The sequence below is a fragment of the Cynocephalus volans genome, chromosome 6, assembly GCF_027409185.1.
Source record: "Cynocephalus volans isolate mCynVol1 chromosome 6, mCynVol1.pri, whole genome shotgun sequence".
NCBI classification, from domain to species: domain Eukaryota; kingdom Metazoa; phylum Chordata; class Mammalia; order Dermoptera; family Cynocephalidae; genus Cynocephalus; species Cynocephalus volans.
This window is the reverse complement of record NC_084465.1, coordinates 114,310,721-114,332,854: the sequence shown is the minus strand read 5'-3', so window position 1 is coordinate 114,332,854 and position 22,134 is coordinate 114,310,721. Positions and strand designations below refer to the sequence as shown.

Below are 22,134 nucleotides of genomic sequence, written 5' to 3'. Positions count from 1 at the left end.
TTAAGTTAGTTTAAAATTTTATTTTTTTTATTTTTATTTTTTTAATATTTTTATGTAATAAAAAGTAAAAGTCCTTGTCCAACCATCCTTGTGGGGTATCTGTCTGTCCGTCTCTCACGCAGATCATTCAAGTTAATGGGAAAGAAAGAACAGGGGGCCCAAGTCTGAGGTTATAAATAATAGAAAATAAAAGATCTTCAGTCTCCAGCGGGGGAACAAATGAGAGGATGGGAGGGCAAAATTGGGTGGGAAATGGGCAGGGGCAGAGCAGGAACCCCCCATCCCTGCTGGACCCTGGCCCTGCCCACTTTGAGGCCCCTCCCATTCAAGGTGCTTGGCAGGAATTCCCCAGCTCCCCCAGGGGAAAGGGAGAATTGGGGGGGCTGGGACTGGTCCGAGCTGCTGGGGGAAGAGACATAGATCACTCTTCCCTCCACTCATGGAGGTCTCAGGTCGCGGCCAGGACAATCTTCAGTTCCCCGGGGGGTGGAAGGGGAGCTGCTGGGAGGGATGAGATTGAACTGGTTGGAGGGGAAAGAGAAGAGAGCAGGAGCATTAGAACCCAAGCAGCTGTCCCTTCATCCAATGCCATCCAGTGGGGGTGGGGTGGGGGTGTGTTTGGGTAGGAGCGGCCTCCTCAAGGTGTCTCATGGGGCTGTCAGAAGCACAGGTCAATCGCTGTTACCCAATAAGCCAGAGCCCTTACTCGTGTGCCCAGCTCAGCCCCCCACACCCCAGTCTGACCCTGTCTGCTGCGCTGACCTTACCTCGGCTAAGTCAGGAGACAGTCGGGGTCACTGAGAGCTGGGGAGGCAGTGGGGAGGGGGGCTGCTGGATCACAACTGAGCGAGGACGGAGGGAAGCAAAGGACAGAGCCAGGAGCAAGCCCCTGGCGACGGCGACTGTGGCTTCTGCCCACCCTACATACTTCACAGACAGGTGCAGGTCGGCGGGCGCCCTGTGGGACAGCCCTGCCTCCAAGACCCCTCACTCCCCACCCAGAACCCGTGCATCCTGCCCCACCTGCAGCCCCTCAGCTCTTCCATGCCAAATTCCCCCAGCTAACGAGAACTCACGAATCCTGTCATCGGCTCCTCCTGGAAATCCAGGCGCCTGGCCAGGCTGCTCACCTTGGGGGTGTCCGATGTAGGGGTAGGGTGAGGGTGTGGAAGCTGAGAGTGCAGGCACCCCACTCTGGGGCACTGCGCCTTGGGGGGGCCCCCCATGGCTCTGGGGTGGGTGCAGCAGCATCACCTGGGGCGGGTGGGGAGCCCCAGGGTGAGGGGGCGGGGCTGCTGTGATTCCAGTTTGGACATGGGCCTGTAGAGAACAAAAAGTAGTTGCGAGCGCCCCAGAAGTCTGAGATGGGCTCTGAGAAGCCTGGCATCAGGAAGCGCTCTTGCAAAGGTGGTACTGGCGACTCAGGAATGGGATAGTCCCATGGCTCATGTCCTCTGGCAAACAGACCCAGAGGAAGTAGTCCCTTGGGCTCTTACCTGGGTAACATGGGCCATGTTGGTGAAGCCGTGGGGCAGCTGCTGGTGGGCATGGATGGCATACACAGCGGCTGGTTGGGGGAAGCTGCTCTGAGGGGACTGGGCAGAAGGTCCCGGTGGCAGAGAGGGCGGTGTGCCGGTCAGGGCCCCTGGGTGGTACAGGTTCTGCTGTGGCTGTCCACTGCCCAGGTGTGGGGCTTGCCCCGCCTGATGCTGTGAGTGGGAGGGGAAGCATAAGTGCTACCCACTCCTCTGGCACCTAGACCGACCACCCACTGCACCCCCCCCCAATCCTCCTCACTGAAGAATGACCCCTAGCTCTACCCTCTCTTCCAGCCACCCATTCTTGCCCCAAACATCCAGATTCCCCATGGCAGGCACCTGGACGGGACTGGGGGCCGCATGCTGGGACTGTGGCTGGCTCCCAGTAGGTGTGGTGGCCGGCTGCGGCTGGTGGGCGTGGAGCTGCGTGGCATGGTGCGGATAGGACTGGTGAACAGTGGCTACAGCAGGAGAGGGGGAGAGAACCAGTGCTGAGCACACCGAGGGAGCCGAAGAGCCCAGAGCAAAGCTGGGTGAAGGCACAAGAGAACTCACCATACAGGGCTTGGGGAGTGGGCTGCTCTGCAGAAGGGTACTGAGGGGTGGAGGATGACACGATGGCCTGGGGGTGGCTCCCCGACGTCAGCATGCGTGGGTTGCTTTGAAGCATGGGGGCAAACACAGGCTGTGGGACAGAGAGAAGTGGTAAGCACAGCAGACTGGGGAGGTGCATCCTCCCGCCCAGTCACTGTATGCACAGCACTGCCTGGGTCTCACCTCTACCACCTTATTTATTTAAGGTTCTCAACAATCCTGCCATGCAGGAGCTACTTTACCTATATGTCAGAGGAACAAACTGAGGCACAGGTGATCCACGCTTTGTTACAGGCCCTGACAGAGCCAGAACATCAGCCCAAGTCTGACACCAGTAATCCTACAGCTGGCCACCACCACCCAGAACACGGCCTGCCTCCCTTGCCCAGCTCCTGAGTCTTGGAAGTGGAGAAGATGGGATCCCGAGCAGGAGCTCTGAACCCTGAGTTCCCTCCACACCACAGTCACCTGTGAGGGGTAGTGGGCCATGGGTTGCATCATGGCAGGCTGGCCTGGGAATTGCTGGGGATTGTAGGGGATGTAGGAAGAATAAGGTGTGGCAGCCACCAGAGGTGGGCCAGCAGCGGCCGCGGCCTGCATCATTGGAGGGGCTGAGGCTGGCTGGTGTTGGTCCGAGCGCTGGGGAGGCAGAGAGCCTGGGGGTGGGGGGAAAATAGTGCAAAGCTCAAGCTCCATCTGCCAGGAGGTACTGGGCAGTCCCATTGACTGCCCCTCCCGACCCTGCTCACCTTTTGCTCCCCGGTACTTGCCCTGCTGCCCAGGCACTGAACTGGATACAGGATACGGATACATTTGAGGTGCCTAGGAACAAGAACACAGATATATAGCTGCTTAACCTGCTTACAAATCAAATGCCCACAACAGGTCCCCCAGCCAGCCCACCCAGACCCCAACCCTCTTGCCCTGGCCCACCCAGTCTCTTACCTGCACAGCTGGTCCCATGTGGATCTGAGGTATGTAGGAGATGTACTGGGGGCTATACAGCCCACTCTGGCCTGCTGTCAGCACCGGGATGGAGGGAGTTGAATGAGTCCGGGGCCCTGGAGAAGTTGGGGTACTGGTAGATTTGTTCTGTAGGAGACAACGGAGGACGTTTTAGTGTCCTCTTCCACTCCCAGCTGTGCCAATAACAATAGCCAGCATTCTTGGAGTACTCTGTGCTAAATACATTCTGCATTTTATCTTGGTTAAGCGTCATATCAAACCCTTTAAGAGGGGCATTCTCAAATTATAGGTGAGGAAACTGAGGCAGAGAGATTAAGTGGCATGTCCAAGATCACAAACCTTGTAAGCACAGAGGTTGTTCAAGCCAAGCCAGTTGGCCTGGATGAAGCCGATGCTCATAACTAACCCACTCGAACACTCCCTGAGCCAAATACCCAAGTTTCTTTTCTTTTCTTTTTAAATACGACTGGTAAGGGGATCTTAACCCTTGACTTGGTGTCGTCAGCACCACGCTCAGCCAGTGAGCGAACCGGCCATCCCTGTATGGGATCCGAACCCGGGGCCTTGGTGTTATCAGCACCGCACTCTCCCGAGTGAGCCACAGGCCGGCCCAATACCCAAGTTTCTAAAAACTTGCCAGACTCATCAGGCTGCCCTGTCACCCAACCCTAGAGACTTGTCTCTGTTTTCCCTGAGCCAGCCCAACTGCTGCTATCCCTACACCTTACAACATCCCCTCCCACTGACTAGCAGCCAAGTGGCTCTGGAAGACGTGCTCCCTCCAGTGCTCTCTTCCCAAGTCTGTCTCACGAAAACCCAAGTCCACATTCTCCTGCCCCATCTCACCACAGACAGCAGAGGCTTTGTGGGATTGAACTCCTTGGCATTGGGGTTCAATGTTGATTTCTTTACTTGTCTATGAGAAAAAATAAAGAAAATCCTCACGATCTGCCCCTCATCACTCCTGACATCCACCCAGCTCCCTACCCCACTTACTCGGCAACAGGGCCCTCGTCCTTGTCATCCCCCTTGATGAGGCCTGCTGGGGGGCTGCTGGTTTGGCTTGGGCAGGGCGGCGTGGGCTGCTCTGGCCCCTCAGTGCCTCCTGCTGGTGCCAGAGTCGGCTTGTCCTCCTTATCCGATGCAGACTCTGTCTTGGAGGAGACTGGGGACCCCATGGGCTCTGAAGTTAATAGGCCATCAACATCCTTCTCCTTCCCTTTGGCCTCCTCCTTTAAGATCCGAGGAGGAAAAGTATCCAGGCTAGCGTCAGGGGAGCTACTGGGCTGGAGCTGGAAGAAGAGAAACACACATACAGCAATGCCAGGTCCAGACCCTGCTTCCTTCTTTCATCCACGCTTGATGTCGTCTTTTCTACCCCTCCTGGTCCATAAACCCTCCACACACCCGTCCATCCTGCTAACATCCTAGCGCGTTTCCACACTTCTCTCACCTTAAACTGGGCCCCAAACTTTCTCAGTTCTTCCAGTTGAAATCGTTTCTGCTCATTCTGAAGGCCAGGAACTGTGAGAAAGCAGCAAAGAAAGAGAAAATATACATTTTTTTCTCAAAGGTGGCTATACAGTGCCAGTAGTCCAGAGGATAAGAAACCAAGGAAAAAAGAGCACTTAAGAATCCTAATAGACAAATTAGGATGAAAAGGCTGATAGGCATTGTCTGCTTCCGGATTCCAACAAACTTTCTAACTGAACTGCTCTTCCAAAGGGGAATTAGATGTCAGCAAAAAAAAAAACCCCAAACAAAAACACCCCTCACCTTTCCCAGCTATCCGTGCCAGCTCCTGGGGCTCCAGAGTTCTCCCAGGTTCCTTGGTTGGCAGTTCTTTTACTGAGCAAGGAGAGAGATGCCTGAAGGTCCTTCTGTCCAGAACCACACTTCACATCGTCCACAGCCCTCAACCATCTGACTTACCATCTGTGGAGGCCAGTGAGATCTTTGGAGAAGCTGGAGAAATGGAGCCTACTCCAGGATCCGTGACTGATGATGTCACAGGGATGGAGGCTGAAGATGCTGGCACTGCTGAGCCAATGGGAGGCTCAGGACAGGAAGCTGAGATTGGGGCTGGAGCAGCAGACTTGGGAGAGCGCGGGGGGTACATCCGACCCACTGAAAGAAAAGGGAGAGCTGTTCGATGGTTACTGCTGGTCAATGAGCAGTGTGTACAGGGGACTTACTAAAAGCACCAAAAAAGTTTCCACACTTTATTATACCCAGGGTCACAAATTTAAATGTCTAGAAGGCAAGGCCACTAACATTAGCAGGTAAATGGCCTCATGAGCACCACAAAAGAATGGAATGCTTCAAGGGGCAGTTGTGATTCCATTCCAGCCAACTAGAGTCATGCAGAAAAAGGCATGGTCAGTGTCGGCAGAACTTTATATATATCAAAAGAAATTGGAAGTTTTCTATGACTTCTGTTTAAAATGCTGGCATCTGATTCAAATCTAAACAAAAGATGTCTGCCAACCAGAAACAACCCTTGGAATTTCTGTACTAGTAAAACTAAAAAATCCTTTCCCAAAAAGGATAAATCCAAATACTCCAAACATCTATCTTGAAACTGATTCCCATCCCAACTTTCCAAAAACAGACATATTTATATACCTCCCCAATTTCTGTCCATTTCTTCAACCAACACTACTTAAGTTTTACCTGCAGGAGGAGGTGGAACAGAAGTTTCTCCAGAAGGCCTACTGCTGGGTGAAGACAGAGTCTTGGCACCTCTTACAGGCCGCTGTGCTTTAGGGGACATGCGGGAAGGGCCTAATTTTTTTAAAAGATGAAGAAAAAGAAGAGGCAGAGCACCCACTATTACATTACCACCAAATGCATCATCCTTCCAACCCATCTTAATCCTTTCAATTACTCTTCCCACTTTCTCAGCACTCCCTTCCCCACCCCTCACAAAAGTCTGCTTCATAACTCACCTCCATTGATACCACGTGCCTCAGAACCTGGGCCAGGGCTGCTATTGTCAAGATGGTGAGGGCCACGAGGTGGCAAAGAGCTAAGGCCTGGCCGGCCACCCCGAGAGCTACTGCATCGAACTCCTCCCCGGGGACCTTCCCGAACTCGTTGAGGCAAAGGGATATACTTTCCTTCCCTGGGGAAAGAGTTCAAGTAAGGTCAGGTACCCACAAAGATGAAGCCTTTCCTTCTAAAGCCCACCCCTACCATGCCTGACTCCAGCTCCTTTCACTATCCCACCTGAAGCTCTGTCCCAGTTAAATGTTCTGTGGCTACAAGACTTATGACCTTATCAACCCTAACCCAATGGCCAGTACTCCACAATCCATCCACTCCTGACCATAGTTCAAGGTGCAGCTTTTACAAGACACAGACCATGTACTGTTAGATTTCGTTTTTGTAAAGCGGAGAAAAATAGCACATATATACACATATACATGGATGAAGACGCAGAAAAGAAGTACACCAAAATTCTGAAAAAAGTTTTTCTAAATCCACAAGCTTTAGTCTTGTCACCTTGGGCAAATCACTTAACCTCTTTTGGTTTCAATCTCCTGAACCTAAGAACTGGGAATAACTATGTATTGACCTACATCTCACATGGCTGTGAGGCTTAAACAACAGTGCACAAAGCTCTTAGCCCAGGCCCTGGATCCTACGTGCGGCCCAAATAGTCCTTCCTGCCCTCAGCCACTACCTGGATGCCAAGCTGGGGCTCTCCCGCCCAGAAGCCTGCCGCTGCACTGCACTGTGCTTCTCCTCTTCGGTGCGTCCATCGTCATTCTCCATGGCAATCCGCAGGCGGTACTGGGGGCTCGATTCAATCTCTCGAGCCAACTGGGCTGCACGGAGCTCTCGCTGACGAAACTCTTCTGAGTTGTCTTTTTCTAAGGGCACCCTGAGAGAACACCCACAGACCATCGCCATCCCAGTGCCAGCGGACAAAAGAAGAAAAAGGGAAAACACTCTATTAGTCCTATCACCAACTCAAGCATATCGGTGTTTAATCCCTTCAACAACTCAGCGTATTATTTAATGAGCATCTACTGGGTCCCAGGCAGAGCACTAGGGCATATTTCTGAATCTGAGGGATACTTAAAAGTGCCTAAGTTCTAAAGAAAAGGTACAGTTAGATGGACTAGAAAATAGTTAATTGTACCATGAGTAGACTGAAATCAGGAAAAGGTAAGAAAAAACCCTTGAGAGAACAGTTCACAAGGCAGACCAGGAGTAGAGGGAGGGCAACCTAGACACCTAGAAAGGCATAAGCAAAAACTATGCTCCACCTAGAGATCTGCTTCCTGTTAGTGACCCCATACCCCAAACCACACCACCTGAAAGTACCAAGAGACTCACGTGTAAGAAGAGAGACTGCTATCATAGGTGGTCTTCACACCGTAGTTCTCTTCATTGAACTTGAACATTTCATTGGGGTCCCATCCATTGGACTATGGAGGGAGAAGGAGAATGTTTTGAAACCCAGCAAGGAAAGCAACAATGACATGTTATTTCCCTTCCATTGAGTTAAAATAAAAATGTGACCAAACCAAGAGTGGGAAAACAGGAACATGGCTGGTAAGAGCATCAACTAGTACTACCAACTGCAGCACAAACTGGCAATAACTAGTAAAACTGAAAAGTCCTAAAACCTAATAAATCAGTTTCCAGGTACATACACCAGAGAAATTCTGGCACATGTACCTGGGATTCATGTTCTAAAAGTTCAACAAGGCACTATTTTTAAAAGCAAAATAATAGCAACAAAACATAGATTGCTAAGGAAAGAACAAACACATTTTGGTGTGTATATATACATGTGTATGTATATAAATAGAACAGTAAACACAGCTGAAAGCAATGAACTAGACCTACATATCAACATGAAAAGTTCAAACGGCAAGAAAAGCAAATTCAACATACCAAAACAATAAAGCATTCATTCATGAGATTTTAAATGCACCAAAGTAGCTGCTTTTGAAGGAAATGAACCTACATAGTAGTCAATCTTGTCTATACTTTGTTATATTGAAAAACCAAATGACTTGAAGCAAAATGTTAATAGTCGTCAATTACAGATGGGGAGAGAACAGGCATTTTTGTTTTGCTATCTTACTGCCAGCAATAGGTGACAGCAAGTATTCTCCCTCCCAAGAGTGGACCACAATGAAAACAACCCACATTCTGGCTGCCCAGCTCTACAGAAGACTATACCATGTCAGACTCAAGGTCGTAGTCATCGCTGTTGCTGTCACCTCCCTCCCAGCGCTGAAGCACCTTCTCTTTGTGCTCCCCATTCACCTTTGAGTTCATGGCAATGGCTGAATCAGTGAACTTGTCTGTGGGGGCAGAGTTGAAGATCAGGTGTCAGGTGATACTTCACAGATTTCTTTCCAGCATCCCTCACCCTCACCCCCTCATAAGCAGTTGAGGAGCAAAGAGAAGTTGAAGAAACCCAGATGTAGAGTATGTATGCTTGTGTGTCAGCACTGGGAAGGGAGGAGAAGGAGAAGAGTATAAAAAGCCCAATCTTACTTAACACTGTAGTTCAAAAGGAACAAGAAGTTGAAAACTAAGCAGGGAAAATATGAAGAACCACAGCAAAGGCTGGAATTCATCCCATCATATATTAGCTATCAAGGCATATTTTCAAGAAGAAAAATCCAGCCATCTCCCTCAGAAAAAAAGTGCAGCAGAAAAGGGAAAAGAAAAAAATAAAATAAAATAAAATCAAGCCAACATGTCCCACCTGCACACACACTGCTCTCTGCCCTCCACTCACACAGAGCGGATATAACACAACAGCCTAGCACCATACCTTTAGTAGCATAATTGAAGTCAACATTTCGGAAGTGGACAAGCATGACATCACTTGGCTTAAACACCATGGTGTCCACAATGTCCTCCCGACGAGGGCCACCTGCTGGCTCAGGTGCTTTCCGGTGCACAGCATCTACTGCTAGTTCAAACTATAAAAAGCCCCATTCCCCAACACTCAAGGGTCAGCATTAAGAAATGTGAAGGCGAAAATATGACTATTTTTCCCTTACCCCTCCTACACTTCTCCCAACACTACATTCTCATGTGCATTGTCCTCTCAACATCAGCCATAAAACTTAGCAAATCTCAAACTTAAAATTTAAAAATATTAAGTTTAAAGCATTTTAAGAATAAAGTATCCAGCTCTCAAATTTGTCTTTCATTGCTTGCAGCACTACTTAGCACAGGCCTACAGAAATGATTAAAAGTGCTGTCCAACACCACCCAGTTCATGCCTCCAATGAGCCTATTTCATTCTCCTCCTCCTCCCATGCAACTCCAAAAATAAGCTAATTTGACTACACTGACCTTTGAGCTCAGAGTCTTGAAAATACCCTCATAGGTGGTGCCATTTTTCACCTTTACATCACAAGTAGAGCCCTGGAAGAGTACCAAAAAATAAGAATTTCCAGAAAACTGATGCATTACATTCGTCAAAATATGTAAGAGTTAAGTACCCTCTTACCACAACAGCTGTCAGGAAATGCAGCATCCTGGAATTGTTATAAACACCTTCAAACACCTGTCAGTAACACAAGAGAGATAAATAAAGGCATAGGCAGTCAACATCTCACTTTCTTTCTAAATGCTCACACTGTACTCATATTCACCCTATATGTGCCAGGCCCCCAGCCCCTCTGAGCCCATTTGACTACCTCTGCACTTAATCTGCCCCATATTCCCATATATGCATCTTTAGGTCCTTGTATCTTGGGGGGTTGGGGGGGAGGGCACTCACGGGTGACTGTGGGGGTCCCTTTCCTGTGCTCTGTCCCCTATAAGAGAAGAAAACAAAGAACTAGTTATTTAAATCTGCCCAATCTCTCTTATATCATTATGAAATTAATAGTAAGCCCTAAAACCATATACTACATAACCAGTATGCTGATTGAGGTTACAAGTCAATTAATCAACAAGATCTTCAAGCTCTTCACCTTACAGAGAAGAAAGGAGCAGGCATTAAAAAAGCCAGTAAACGTTTCCTCCAAATGCCAGTAAAAAAGACCTCAATCAACAATGTCAACTGCTCTAAGGGCCAATGCAACACAACCTTCTCACTTTCTCCAAGGGGCCAGGGCTGCATGCTGCCAACAGACCAACGCTACAATATTAGATAACCAGTCACCCACCCCATGTGACGGTGAAAGCTCAGGGAGTGCAGATTCGGAACTACCTAGCTCTGGCACATTACCTCCCAAACAGAAAAGACAATCATTTTCAGCAGCCTTATGCCCCAAATCGTGGGAGTATGGCTATCCCTCCACACCCCACTCCCTCGACTTCATTACTCATTCGGCCTGTTACCCACTCTGCGGGTGTCACCAATCGCCAGGTAACCCTGCTTCTCGGTGGCTGATGTAACGGCGGTTGAGGAGAGCGATGAGAGAGGGCCGTTGGCAGCGCTAGGGACAGCGCAGCCGCAAAAACCATCCACCGGGAGACCTCGCCCGGTCCGCGCCTGCGCACTAAAGCCCACGGGCCTCTTCAAAATGCCCCCTCCGGCGATCGGAACCCACTGCGCCTGCGTGAGCCGCCGCACTCAATTCCATTAACACACACAGAGGAAACTGAGTGGGGCGTCCACTACTCATCCACGAACACCAGACCGACCCCTCCACGTACACTTCCAGCCCCTGCCCTGCGTGTTACCGGGGCACGCGAATGCCCGGGTCATGAGACAGCACATCCGCGCGCACGTACAGACGGGCGCGCGCGCGCGCTGGAAGATCCCGGCCCGCAGTCCTCCCTCCTTCCGTTCCCCCGCCCACCTCGCTGCCCTCCTACTGGCCGGGCCGAGAAGGGGGAGGTAGCAATCAGCTCTCAAGTCCCTCCCTCCCCATTGGCCAAACTGTGGGCCGCGCGCCCCCCTCTATTGGCTACGGCCGGGGACCCTTACTGCAGCTGACTCCCCATTGGCTGAAGCCGGGGACCGCGAGACCCTTCGTGGTAATGGAGCCTGGGACCCCGATCACCTCTTCACCCCCCCCACTCCCCGTACCGACGGCGCTGGCGGGACGCGCCCCGCCTCCCTTTAGGGCCCAGGCCCGAGTCCTGATTAGGCCCCGAGAGCTTAGCACGGCCACTAAGTGCCCCCGTGGCCGCCCGGGGACCCTCTCCCTCCGACCTGTTGGGACCTGAGGGGCCCACCCCCCCTCTTCGCCGGGGCTCCCCGCCCCCCGGTGCCCGCCCCGCCGGAACCGAGCTGCCGCCTCCTGCCCGCAGCCTCGGCTCCCCCGCCCGGAAGCCCACCCCTCCTTACCTGGTGCTGCTGATGGGGGCTGCTCCCGGCCTCTCCTGATGCTGCTGTTGCGGTGGCGGCGGCGGAGGCTGAGGCGCCAAGATGCCTTCGGCTCCCCGGCGGAGCCCGCTCCCGGCAGCGGCCGCAGGCCCCATGCAGGGGGAAGCGACCGCGGGAGGCCCTGGGGGAGCCGAGGTGCTGGCCAGCGGCCCCGGGAGGCCGCCGTTGGGAGGGCTGGTGCCCCCAGGAGGCCGGCGGGCCACGGCCTGTTGCGTGGGGGACGGCTGCTGGGGCTGGGCGGTCTGCTGTGGCGGCTGAGGCTTCAACATGATGGCAGCGTCCGGAAGGGGAATTAGAGGGAAGGGTGGGAGACAAGGGGGCCGGGGCTGGGCCCCCGCCGGGGAGCGCGGGAAGCGAGGGGGATCGGGAAGCTGGGGACCCGCCGTTGGCGGGCGGGGGTAACCCCGCGGTGTCGGGGGTGGTAGAGAAGACCGCGGCGCGAGGAAGCGCCGCGAGGCGGAAGGGGAGGGGGATCTCGCGGGCCGGAGGAAAGCGAGAGGGCGCGAGCCGGCCTGGCGCGCGTGCGCGTCGCCGGGGAAAAGGGAGGGCGAGGAGCGCGCGGGCGGGAGCGCCCCAAGGGGGAGGGGCGGGAGGAGGGAGCGGCGGTGCGAGGTACCCGCGCGCACCCGGGCGGGAGATGAGGGAGAATAAAATAGGTGAATCTCGCACCCTGGCCCTTGGGGTGGGTAAGAAGCAGCACGGGCGCTCACGCGCGCCAGGGACTTAGATTCCCTAGCTCTCAGACCGCCTCAGAGGCTGGCGGCCGCTGTCGCTTCACAATGAGCGTGTGAAACGCTGGGGGAGGAGCCGAAGAAGCAGAGAGAAAGAACCGGCCACCCCGCCTACGCCGCCGGCGTAACGTCGGAATGCCTCCGCCGATGTGTGAGGTATCACTTTGTGGCGTGGGGTTCTTCCGCCACTTGGGAGCTCGTGGGCGGAGTCTTAGGTGCCAAAAAATCCCTGGGACTGGACAAACCTAGCGACTGCTCCTTTAGGTAGGTGGTAGGTTTTATAAGGAGCTGCTCTCCACCTTACCTGCTTTAAAATAAAAGACTGATGAGCATTAAAGTGGTTAGTTTGAGCATGCTGGGTTTTGCAGATAAGTCTGTGCCTAATCCTAAATTATTTTAAATTTCAGTGATTTTAAACATAAACCGCGCCTCCATGCTCAAGAACAAACCTTAAACTGGAGTAGCAAAGAGATCTGAAAGCCAAAGTCCCTAGGGCCTAGTTCAAATCCTCTCCCCGCTAACTCTACAATGAAGGCAACCTTCATTCATTCAGAATTAGAGGGCTGTCCGGTTAGCTCACTTGGTCAGAGCGCGGGCTGACAACACCAAGCACCAAAGTCAAGCGTTTGGATCCCCGTACCCGTCAGCCACCAAAATTAGTTGGGCATTAGGGCATTAAGCTAGATGCTTTGGACACAAGGGTAGTTAAACCACTTCCTGCTCTCAGTGAGTTAAAGCTAATGATGGATTTAGATGATATGATGAGATCTGTTAGGTGAAGCACAAGACATTATGAGAGCAGATAGGAGTGACACCTAATCCAGCACTGGGTGACATCTAACTTAAGAAGGGTGTAGGGAGATGGATTTCTAGGCAGAGATTATAGGATGTGACAAGCTAAAAAAAATTCAGCGTGGCTGGAGCATAAGATTAAAGGGGGAATGGGTTTTTAAAAAATGAGATTGGAGAGGTAGGTAACCTGGGGCCAGGTTTTGTTTGTTTGTTTGTTTGTTTGTTTGTTTATCTATTTATGGTGGAGGGCTGCTAAGGGGATCTGAACCCTTGACCGTGGTTTTAAAACACTGCACTCTTACCAAATGAGCTAACCAGCCAGCCCTGGGGCCAGGTCTTAAAGGCTTCCAATCCTTGTAAGAGACTTGGACATTATCCTCAAAACAGTGGAGAACCTTTTCTAGAAAATGAAGAGAGGTCAGATTTACATTTTTAAAGGTTTACTTTTTTGCAACCTGGAGAATGGAGTGGAGCAGTGATGGGCATATGGTCTTAATCCCAGTGAAATTCTCAATCTGTTGGTCTTCTCTCTAGGCATTAGCATTGGAACTCTTCCCAGCCCCTCCTCTCCAAACACACACCTAGCTAAAAGTCTGCCTTACTCTTTGGGAAGTATTCCTTCACCCCTGCCTGACTCTTAGATAGCTTCAAATGTGTTGAGTTCCCCTCCTGTGTGGTTGCCCAGCAATTTACCCCACTTTAACAGCTCCTTCAATTCTGTCTTGCTAATAATGTCAGCTGCCTAAGGGTTGGGATCTTGACACTAACTCACTGCTCTCTCTGTAAGACCAAGCACAATGCAGACAATGAAATATTTGCAAGGTGATTGGATCCAAATGTTATTTTAAAGGCCTAACTGTCTCCCAGGTACCATATCACAATCAAGCTTTTTCCTGGCATTACCTGCACCACCTGGTGCAGGAAGATGGAGATGGCACCTCTGCATACTCATTGTGGGCACTCTGACTATTCTTCTACTCACTCCACCCTACTCCCACCCCAGATTCTAAGTTTTAGCCCCATTATACTCCCTTTTCCATAACATGCCTCCCTGTGTTCAACTCTACCTGCTTCCTCATACAGATTCTCTTCCGATTCTCTACTTTCTCATTCTTCAAGCTCCAGTGTGAGATCTTTCTTTTCTTTTCTTTTTTTTTTTTAAATGATGAACGGTAAGGGGATCTCAACCCTTGACTTGGTGTTGTCAGCACCACGCTCAGCCAGTTAGCGAACCGGCCATCTGTATATAGGATCCGAACCCGTGGCCTTGGTGTTATCAGCATCGCACTCTCCCGAGTGAGCCACAGGCCGGCCCTAGTGTGAGATCTTTCGAACATCCTCTGTTATTGATTCCCTCCATAGGGCTCCCAGAGTACTGCGTGATTTTTGTTTACATGTCTCTCCTTTCTTTTGGAGTCTGAGATCATAAATGGCACTTCTCTATCCCTCATGCCTAGCTCAGTAGCTGGCACCCACTCACTAAATTGGAAAACATGAAATGTCTTATTGTGTGCAATTTAAAAATTACAGTATATCACTATAATTTGATATGAAGTGACTTCCAGGGTGTATTGTTAAATAAAGCAAAGCTCAAAAGACTGTATACTATGCTACCTTTTGTATAAGGAAGAAGGGGAAATAAGAAAACAAATATATCTGCAAATTTTTGCAAAGAAAAGAAAGGACAAACCAGAAACTAATCAAATTATTTACCTATGGGAGGTAGGCGGACATGAGGATTCCTTGGGTCACAATCTTTGTGTGTGTGTTTGTTGTTTTATATTTTTGGAGGCTGGCGGGTAAGGGGATCCAAACCCTTGACCTTGGTGTTATCAACTCCATGCTCTAACCAGCTGACCAGCTGAGCTCACTGGCCATCCCTACAATCTTATTGAAGGAAACAATAGAGCTCTGGTTGGGGAGGGGAAATACTTTTTTGAATATACCTTTTTCATATAGTTCTGATTTCAAATCATGTTAATGGTCAACTTATTGAAAAAATTAAATTGACAAGGTTAAGGAGTACTAAAAACTGAAAACAGATATAAAGAAATAAGCCCGACTCTTTTTTTTTTTGGCAGCTGGCTGGTAGAGGGATCAGACCCCAGACATAGGTATTATCAGCACCCCGTTCTAATCAACTGAGCTAACCAGCGAGCCTGCCAACTCTATTTTAGAGGAATAAAATAACCCATTGAAGGAGAAAAATTAATTCAAGTAACTTTCAAGCACACTTAGTCTAAAGAAAAAAACCCTACAAACAAATCTTGAACTCTTCAGTAGGTTTCTGTTTTGTTTGTTTGTTTTTTTGTTTTGTTTTGGTGGCTGGCCAGTATAGGGATCCAAACCCTCGACCTTGATTAGTAGGTCGTTTATAGTAGTATGGGCATGGCAGTTCTGCAACTATTTGGGGTGTATCGTAGGACTGAGTGCATGAGTAAATAGATGGATGTCGTTGGGAGCCAGGGGTCTCACTGGGGAAGAAGGGAGATACAAATATGGAATGGGGGAAAGTGAGCAAAAACTCTGTGAGATTAGATTGGAATGGGAAGAGTCAGTATAAAACTCAAGGAAAAGATAGATAAATAGATAGGCAGACAGACACATACCTAGTGCCCAGATCTTGCTTTCTAAATACTATTCTCTGCTATAAAGACCAAGGGCTCCTTGAAGAAGCGGCTGACTCCAGCCAGGACAGGAACAAAGAAGGTACAAGATTAATTTGGAACATTTTGCTGTGCCAGAAAATAACTACTTTAAAAAAATATATGGTCATCAAAAAAACACAGGAGCCAGCTTGAAGAGGCTTCACTGGCCAAATCTGAGATAATTTGAGCATCAAAATAAATGACAGTAATAGATAATAGCCTCCTGAATAAAAGAAGAATCTATGTGTCCATACCATTAATAGATATAAACATGCATGCATACATACAAAAAGAAGAAACATACAGCAGGAATCACTGAATTGTATTTCTCAAAAATGTCCATGGCATGAAAGACAGAGAAAGGTTGAGGAACTGTTCCAGATTAAAGGAGGCTAAAGTGACTAATGATTAAATGAAATTCTTGGTCCTGGCCTAGATCTTGTACCAGGAAAAATTGCAATAGAAGACATTATGGGGAAAATTGAAGAATTTGGAATATAGACTTATAAAGTATTGCATCCATGATACATTTCCTGAATGAATGATAACCCTACATCTGTAAGGTTATATTCTTAGTAAATATACACTTAAGTTTTATGGAGCAAGGGAGAATGATATATGCGACCTACTCTCAAATGGTTTTCCCCCAAATTACATATACATATATAAAATATACACATAAGGGAAAGAGAAAATGCAAACGTGGCAAAATATTAACAACTGGTGAATCTGGGTTAATGTTATACTGAAGGTCTTTGTACTAGCTTTTCAGTTTCTCTGTAGGTTTGAAATTATTTTCAAAATAGGGAATTTATAACGTTCCTTCCTAGAAGCCTATGAATTGCCCAAGGAGAGGCAGAAGCTGGTAGCAGAAAGAACACAGGGTATGTCCCAGGAGACAAGAATTCTGGTCTTTGTCTCTTACTAGCTCTTGATCAACTAGGGCAAGTGATTGGATCTCTGGGGCCCCAGTCTCAAAGTGTAAAAGGAGAGGCTGGATTAGATGAGTGGTCCCAAACTGAAATGCCTACCTGGGACAGACAGGTAACAAAAAAGGGTGGAGCAAGTGGGCACTGTGGCACACGAGAGCATGTGCCTATTTAAAAGGGGCATCTGCTTTGCAGCTCCAACCGACTTCTGCCAGGTAGGCATGTGCCCTGGTGAAGCCAGAAGTCTGGATCTGAGAAACCAGAAGTCTGGGTTTTAAAACTGAAATCTCCCAGTGTTAGGGGATGAACATTTTGTGTATCAAACAATGTATGTCTGCAAGCCTCCAGTGTGCAGTTGGTGGATTGGATGAACCCTGAGATCTGCTGTTCTCCCTCACCAATTAGAGTGTATTGCTGCAACCGAGGTCCTCAAGCAGCTCATGCTGTGGTCCTTTCTACCGCTGACAAACGTCTTTGCATCCAGACATGGTATGAGGAGCTACTTCAGCCTTCCTCAGAAGATCGGAGCACCCTGGCTAAGCCTTTGCAATAGGTTTGGTAAATATCTTAGTTCGTTTTGTGCTGCTATAAGAGAATACTTCAAACTGGGTAATTGGTAAAGAAAAGAGATTTATTTGGCTCACAGTTCTTGAGGCAGGGAAGTCCAAGAAGAATGGCACTGGCACCTGCTTGGCTTCTGGTAAAGGCTTTCCCGCTGCATCATAGCACGGTGGAAGGTTAAAGGGGAAGTGAACAAGGACAAAGGGGTCAAACACCAGGAGGAAACTTGCTTTCTAACAACCCACTCTTATGGGAATTAATTAACTCCCGAGAGAACTAATCCAGTCTCCTGAGAGTGAGAACTACCATGAGATCCACAAGGGCAGGGCCCCCATGACCCAAACACCTCCCGCTAGGGATCTCCTCCCATTACTGCCCCATTGGCACTTATTCATTTTATTTACTCTGGCAGCTGGCCGGTGCGGGGATCCGAGCCCTTGACCTTGATGTTAACACCGCGTTCTAACCAACTGAACTAACCAGCCAGCCTGCACTTAAACTTCAACATGAGTTTTGGTGAGGATGAGCCATGTTGAAACCACAGCAGTAAGTGAGCTCCCTTTCTGAGTGCATCTTCCATCTCCCAAAAGAAGGCTCTGGTTTTCTCATTTCCCTTCCAACAGACAGGTCTCCATAGTCGCATCCTTCGGGGGCAAAGGGAAGGGAGGGAGCAGGAGATCACACACACACACACAAAGAGATGCCCTACCCACTCTTTCCCACTCAATTCCCTGAGTTTATCTTCTTTAGGGCTCTCGGAAGTCACAGCATCTTCTGGCACCTGTTCATCAAATGTTTCTTCACTTTATACTTCTAGGACTTGGCTGTCATAAATGTCTTCCCTGACCTGTCCCTTAGGTTTATTTCTACCCTTCTCCTGAACATAGCCTAAAAGACTGACCTCAGTTTCTTCCACAAATTGAAACTCACTCCATTTCCTTCCAGAGATTTCTCCATCTTGCAAAAATCACCTTCTCCTGCTTGTGTGTGGCCCCAATCCCTTCAAACCTTCCTAGGCTTTGCATTCTAGTGTTTACATACCTTGTTTTCATCTCCCCTCCATCTTGCAGCAATCTAGAGGCGAGTGAGGTCCAGCAAACCTGTCTCCTGAATGCTCCAGCCCATGTGATAATAGGGACTATGCTTCAAGTCTACTTAGAAGGGGACCAGAACCTATTTCTGGTGTCACCTCCTCCCTGTCCTCTCCACCACTGCTGTTCAGATCTTGGGGACTGGGAATATACAAAGCTGCTAGAGTAGAGAAGTTTCTCCTTCAGAAAAAACAATTGCCTAATTTCCTCTTTTCCAGGTCCCAAATCCCAGGTTTTTCACATTGCTGTAGGAGGCAGCAAGGCCCTTGCCCTTCTCAAGCTGTCCTGCTTCTTCCAGGCCTATGTCACCATCCTCCCATCTTTCATTTCTTCTCTCACTCTGGGCTCCTCATCCACCTTCTCAGAGCCAGACACCTCTGTGCATCTTCTAGGTGTAGAAAATTGCAACAGCCAAGGCAGTGATGCTCATCAAAATGGCCAGGATTATGTTCCCCTGATTCACTGTCACTCTAAAAACCTGTACACCACTGCCAGTCCCCTGCCCATGGAGGAAGGAAGAAATGGGAGTCTATTTCCTGAAACCTCTGGTGCAGACTCTTCTCCCTTAAAACTCTCCCTCTTATTCCAAGGAGAAAGACCTTTCCATACCTTAGTATCAAATCCTCTAGAAATGACCCCCCTGAACATCCCCCCAAACCTCTGACAGTCCAGTCTCTTCTTGATGTTGGGTGGTGAATTCACACCCAGGATCCTTCCCTGTCCAACCCCACATCAACCAGACTTTTCTCCATGAACACTATTGTCTTTCTCAGACCCATATTCATTTCCCCAGTGCCCCTCCTATTTTTCATGCCTAAGATGCCCACACTGACTTAGAGTTTACCTTTCCATTTATTTCCCCAGATGCCCTCTGTTCTCCTCTCTTTGCCTGGTTCCACTTTCCAGTTCCCTGCCAAGCTCTCCTTTCTAATCTCCTTCCACCTCTCCATTTCTCTTGGATTGATTTTGTATCCAGGTCCCTTTCTTCTCTCTTATGTTTTCCAGAATTATTTCTAATTTCCAGCAGTAACATGATCTATCCCCTTCAAAATTCAGGATTGAAATTCACTCACTCATTCATTCACTTATTCATCAACATTAATTATGTGCAATGAAGGGCGGATTTTTTATTTTTATTTTTTTTGTTGCCTTTTTTGTGACCGGCACTCAGCCAGTGAGTGCACCGGTCATTCCTATATAGGATCCGAACCCGCGGCAGGAGCGTTGCCGCGCTCCCAGCGCCGCACTCTCCCGAGTGCGCCACTGGCTCGGCCCGGTGGATTTTTTTTTTTTAAAGATGACCGGTAAGGGGATCTTAACCATTGACTTGGTGTTGTCAGCACTACGCTCACCCAGTGAGCTAACCGGCCATCCCCAGATGGGATCCAAACCCATGGCCTTAGTGTTATCAGCACCGCACTCTCCCGAGTGAGCCATGGGCCAGCCCTGAAGGGTGGATTTGGAACTGAGAAGCAATAAATTGATAACTGGCATTGTCCATCACTTTGGCTACTCAGTTTCCATGTGTACCATTCATCATACATCAGAACACCCGTACAACAATGGAACAACTCAGCTATCCTTCGGGCAAGTGAAGTTCTCACCCTTTCCCTAAGATGAAAAAGACTCACAGTCCCAATGGTCATTACATCAATCACTGGCTATATTAATTACTCTTCAAATTCAGTCACAATCCTCCTGAATATTCTGCTACCTAAACACTAAATTATAAAGTTAATCTCCAAAACTAGTATAAAAAATAAAAATGAGAGAAAAAAGAAACAGGTTAGCATATATAAATAGACAAATGAAAATATTAAGCAAAGAGAAAATATGCCCAGCTTCTACAATCTTCATTTCTGTAATTGGTCATGAGCCCATAACTGGTAACTATGGTTCCTTTTTCAAGTATCCAAGCCATATTGCCCTGGCACTTAGCTGTAATCTCAGATAGTTGGGCTTTGTACTCGGTGGGGTGATGCAAATCTTCATTCCTGAAGGGTCCGCAATCACCCTGCCATGTTTTAGTTACTATGGTTTTCCATTAACTTTTATTATTGGGCCCGGAAATAATAAGAAGCACCCCAGAGAACCCCTGGGTTCAGACACATCATTCTCATCCCGGTTGTGTAGCAGCAATCCAGTGTCCTCCTGGACATAAGGGTCAGTGACTCTAGCCAGTAGAATAACCCGTTTTTCTGCAGTTGGCTCATTCAATAGCTTAAAAAGTCCACAATGGCCAGGTGGTAGTCTCATCTTCCAATTCAGTGGAACCATTGAGTGTCCCCCAGTGGAAGAATTCCTCCTTTGAGGACGAAGACCTCCAAATCAGCAGAGCTCAAAGTTGCCAAGAAGCAAAAATTCTACAAGTGGGTTACTAAGAATAATAGTGAGAAGAATAAGACCCAACTCCACCCGTGATTGTGACTCATGTATTGTGGCTGTAGGGGAGACAGCACCACGTAATGATCTCTGATTAAAGTGTATTTAAAGTGTGTATCCTGTAAAACAGAACTCCATCCTTTCAGGGTGTGCTCTCTCGAATGATGCCTTAGTTGAGTCCTTAGTAAGCCATTCCTCCATACCAGGGACTGTGTTGATTTGTTCCAGTAAGGACACTACATCTGAGACAGCAGCTACAATTGGAGCCATCACCTGATTAAGTTTATGACAGTCCACTGTCATTCTCCACAATCCATCCAATTTCTGCACATGCCAAACCCCTGACCATTCATGCCTTTGAGAGTGGCATTTGTCTCTGTAATTCCCATAGGGATATGATATTGCTCTGGTTAACTATCTTGATAGGAAATGGAGGTTACAGGGATTTCATTTAGCTCTTTCTACCATAATTCTCTCACTCCATGGGTCAGAGAGCTGATGTGGGGATTCTTCCGGTTGCTATAGATGTCCTTTCCAATTATACACTCAGTAACTTAGAAATAACCACAGGGTGGGGTCGTGAATCAACTGAGCCCTCTGTGAGTTGGGCTTGAGATAAGAATTCATCTAGTACCTGCTTTCCTTAAGCCCCCACTTTGATTGGTAGGCCACAATGGCATTTTGACTCCTGAGGAATTAACATCAATTCAGAGTCAGTACCTAGTAATACTCAAAAGTTGTGGGTATTTTCTTCCTCCTAATGCAGTTACTCTAATAAATGGGCCACAGTTCCTTTCTCAAGGAGAATCAATCTTCCCTTCAGTTAAGGGACCCTGGCCACTAGCCAGTTAGCTCAGTTGGTTAGAGCATGGTGTTTAGTAACACCAAGGTAAAGGGTTCAGATCGCTATACCAGGCACCAGCCAAAACAGAACAAAGAAACAAAACAATTAAGGGACTCTGGATCTAGGCTGACTTATGGCTAGAAACTGAGAGAGAGGCCACTGTGGCAGCTCAAGTTAGGTATTTGGCTACCAGAGCCAGATTTTCTTCCTCTTATATTGATCAAGCAATTCTTCGGTAGGCTGCCTGTCTATTTGTTCTTAGGAACATGGCAACCAGTTAGCCACTGCCATAGATTCCCATGGCCCAACACATTCCAATTACTGGTACGTCCTTTACAGCAGATGCACCTGTCTTGTCATTGGTGATAATGTACTGTCACTTGGTCTTTGCTACTTCAGGTTCCCATTATTCCCATTGAAATTGCAGAGCCCATCTCAATGGAGGCATCCTCCAAAGTCATACCTGGCTTACACAAATGCAGAGCAACTACACAGCTTTTCAAGAATGCAGGTGTTTTCCTCAGTACTTCTCAGTGCCTTAGTGAAGGAAGAGTCTTCTGGGCCTCCTTGGTGAACATAGCTGGGGCAGGGGGAGGGTTGGTCAATTGCACATGATAAATCCACTCCAATATTCCTATCTCCCGAAGCCTACTCCAAATCATGGCAGGGAAGCTCTGGCATCTCAACTTCATTAAAGTTAGGCTACTGTTGAGTGCAAGTTTCAGTAAACTCACT

The 22,134-nt window shown here is 48.7% G+C and overlaps 1 protein-coding gene across 24 annotated transcripts; it reads right to left on the bottom strand.

Annotated features, from left to right (window-relative positions):
- ATXN2L (ataxin 2 like) lies at positions 1-11,904 on the bottom strand. 24 transcript variants are annotated; one of them, XM_063100930.1, is made up of 24 exons: positions 11,383-11,904; positions 9,862-9,898; positions 9,589-9,645; positions 9,432-9,503; positions 8,902-9,052; positions 8,298-8,422; positions 7,443-7,534; positions 6,784-6,984; positions 6,047-6,222; positions 5,772-5,882; positions 5,031-5,243; positions 4,875-4,946; positions 4,552-4,622; positions 4,095-4,390; positions 3,945-4,014; positions 3,078-3,224; positions 2,882-2,954; positions 2,601-2,788; positions 2,094-2,223; positions 1,878-1,999; positions 1,497-1,709; positions 1,077-1,320; positions 768-927; positions 434-498 (listed from the first exon to the last, which is right to left on the bottom strand). In XM_063100930.1, exons 1-23 carry the CDS (start codon positions 11,688-11,690, stop codon positions 773-775), a joined length of 3,324 nt encoding a protein of 1,107 aa, XP_062957000.1. In that variant the 5' UTR covers positions 11,691-11,904; the 3' UTR covers positions 434-498; positions 768-772. The 24 variants fall into 24 exon arrangements, with proteins under 24 accessions (XP_062957005.1, XP_062957006.1, XP_062957011.1 ...); XM_063100928.1 differs by having other exon boundaries at positions 437-521; XM_063100940.1 differs by having other exon boundaries at positions 437-521; positions 768-804.
- Between the last annotated feature and the right edge of the window lie 10,230 nt (positions 11,905-22,134).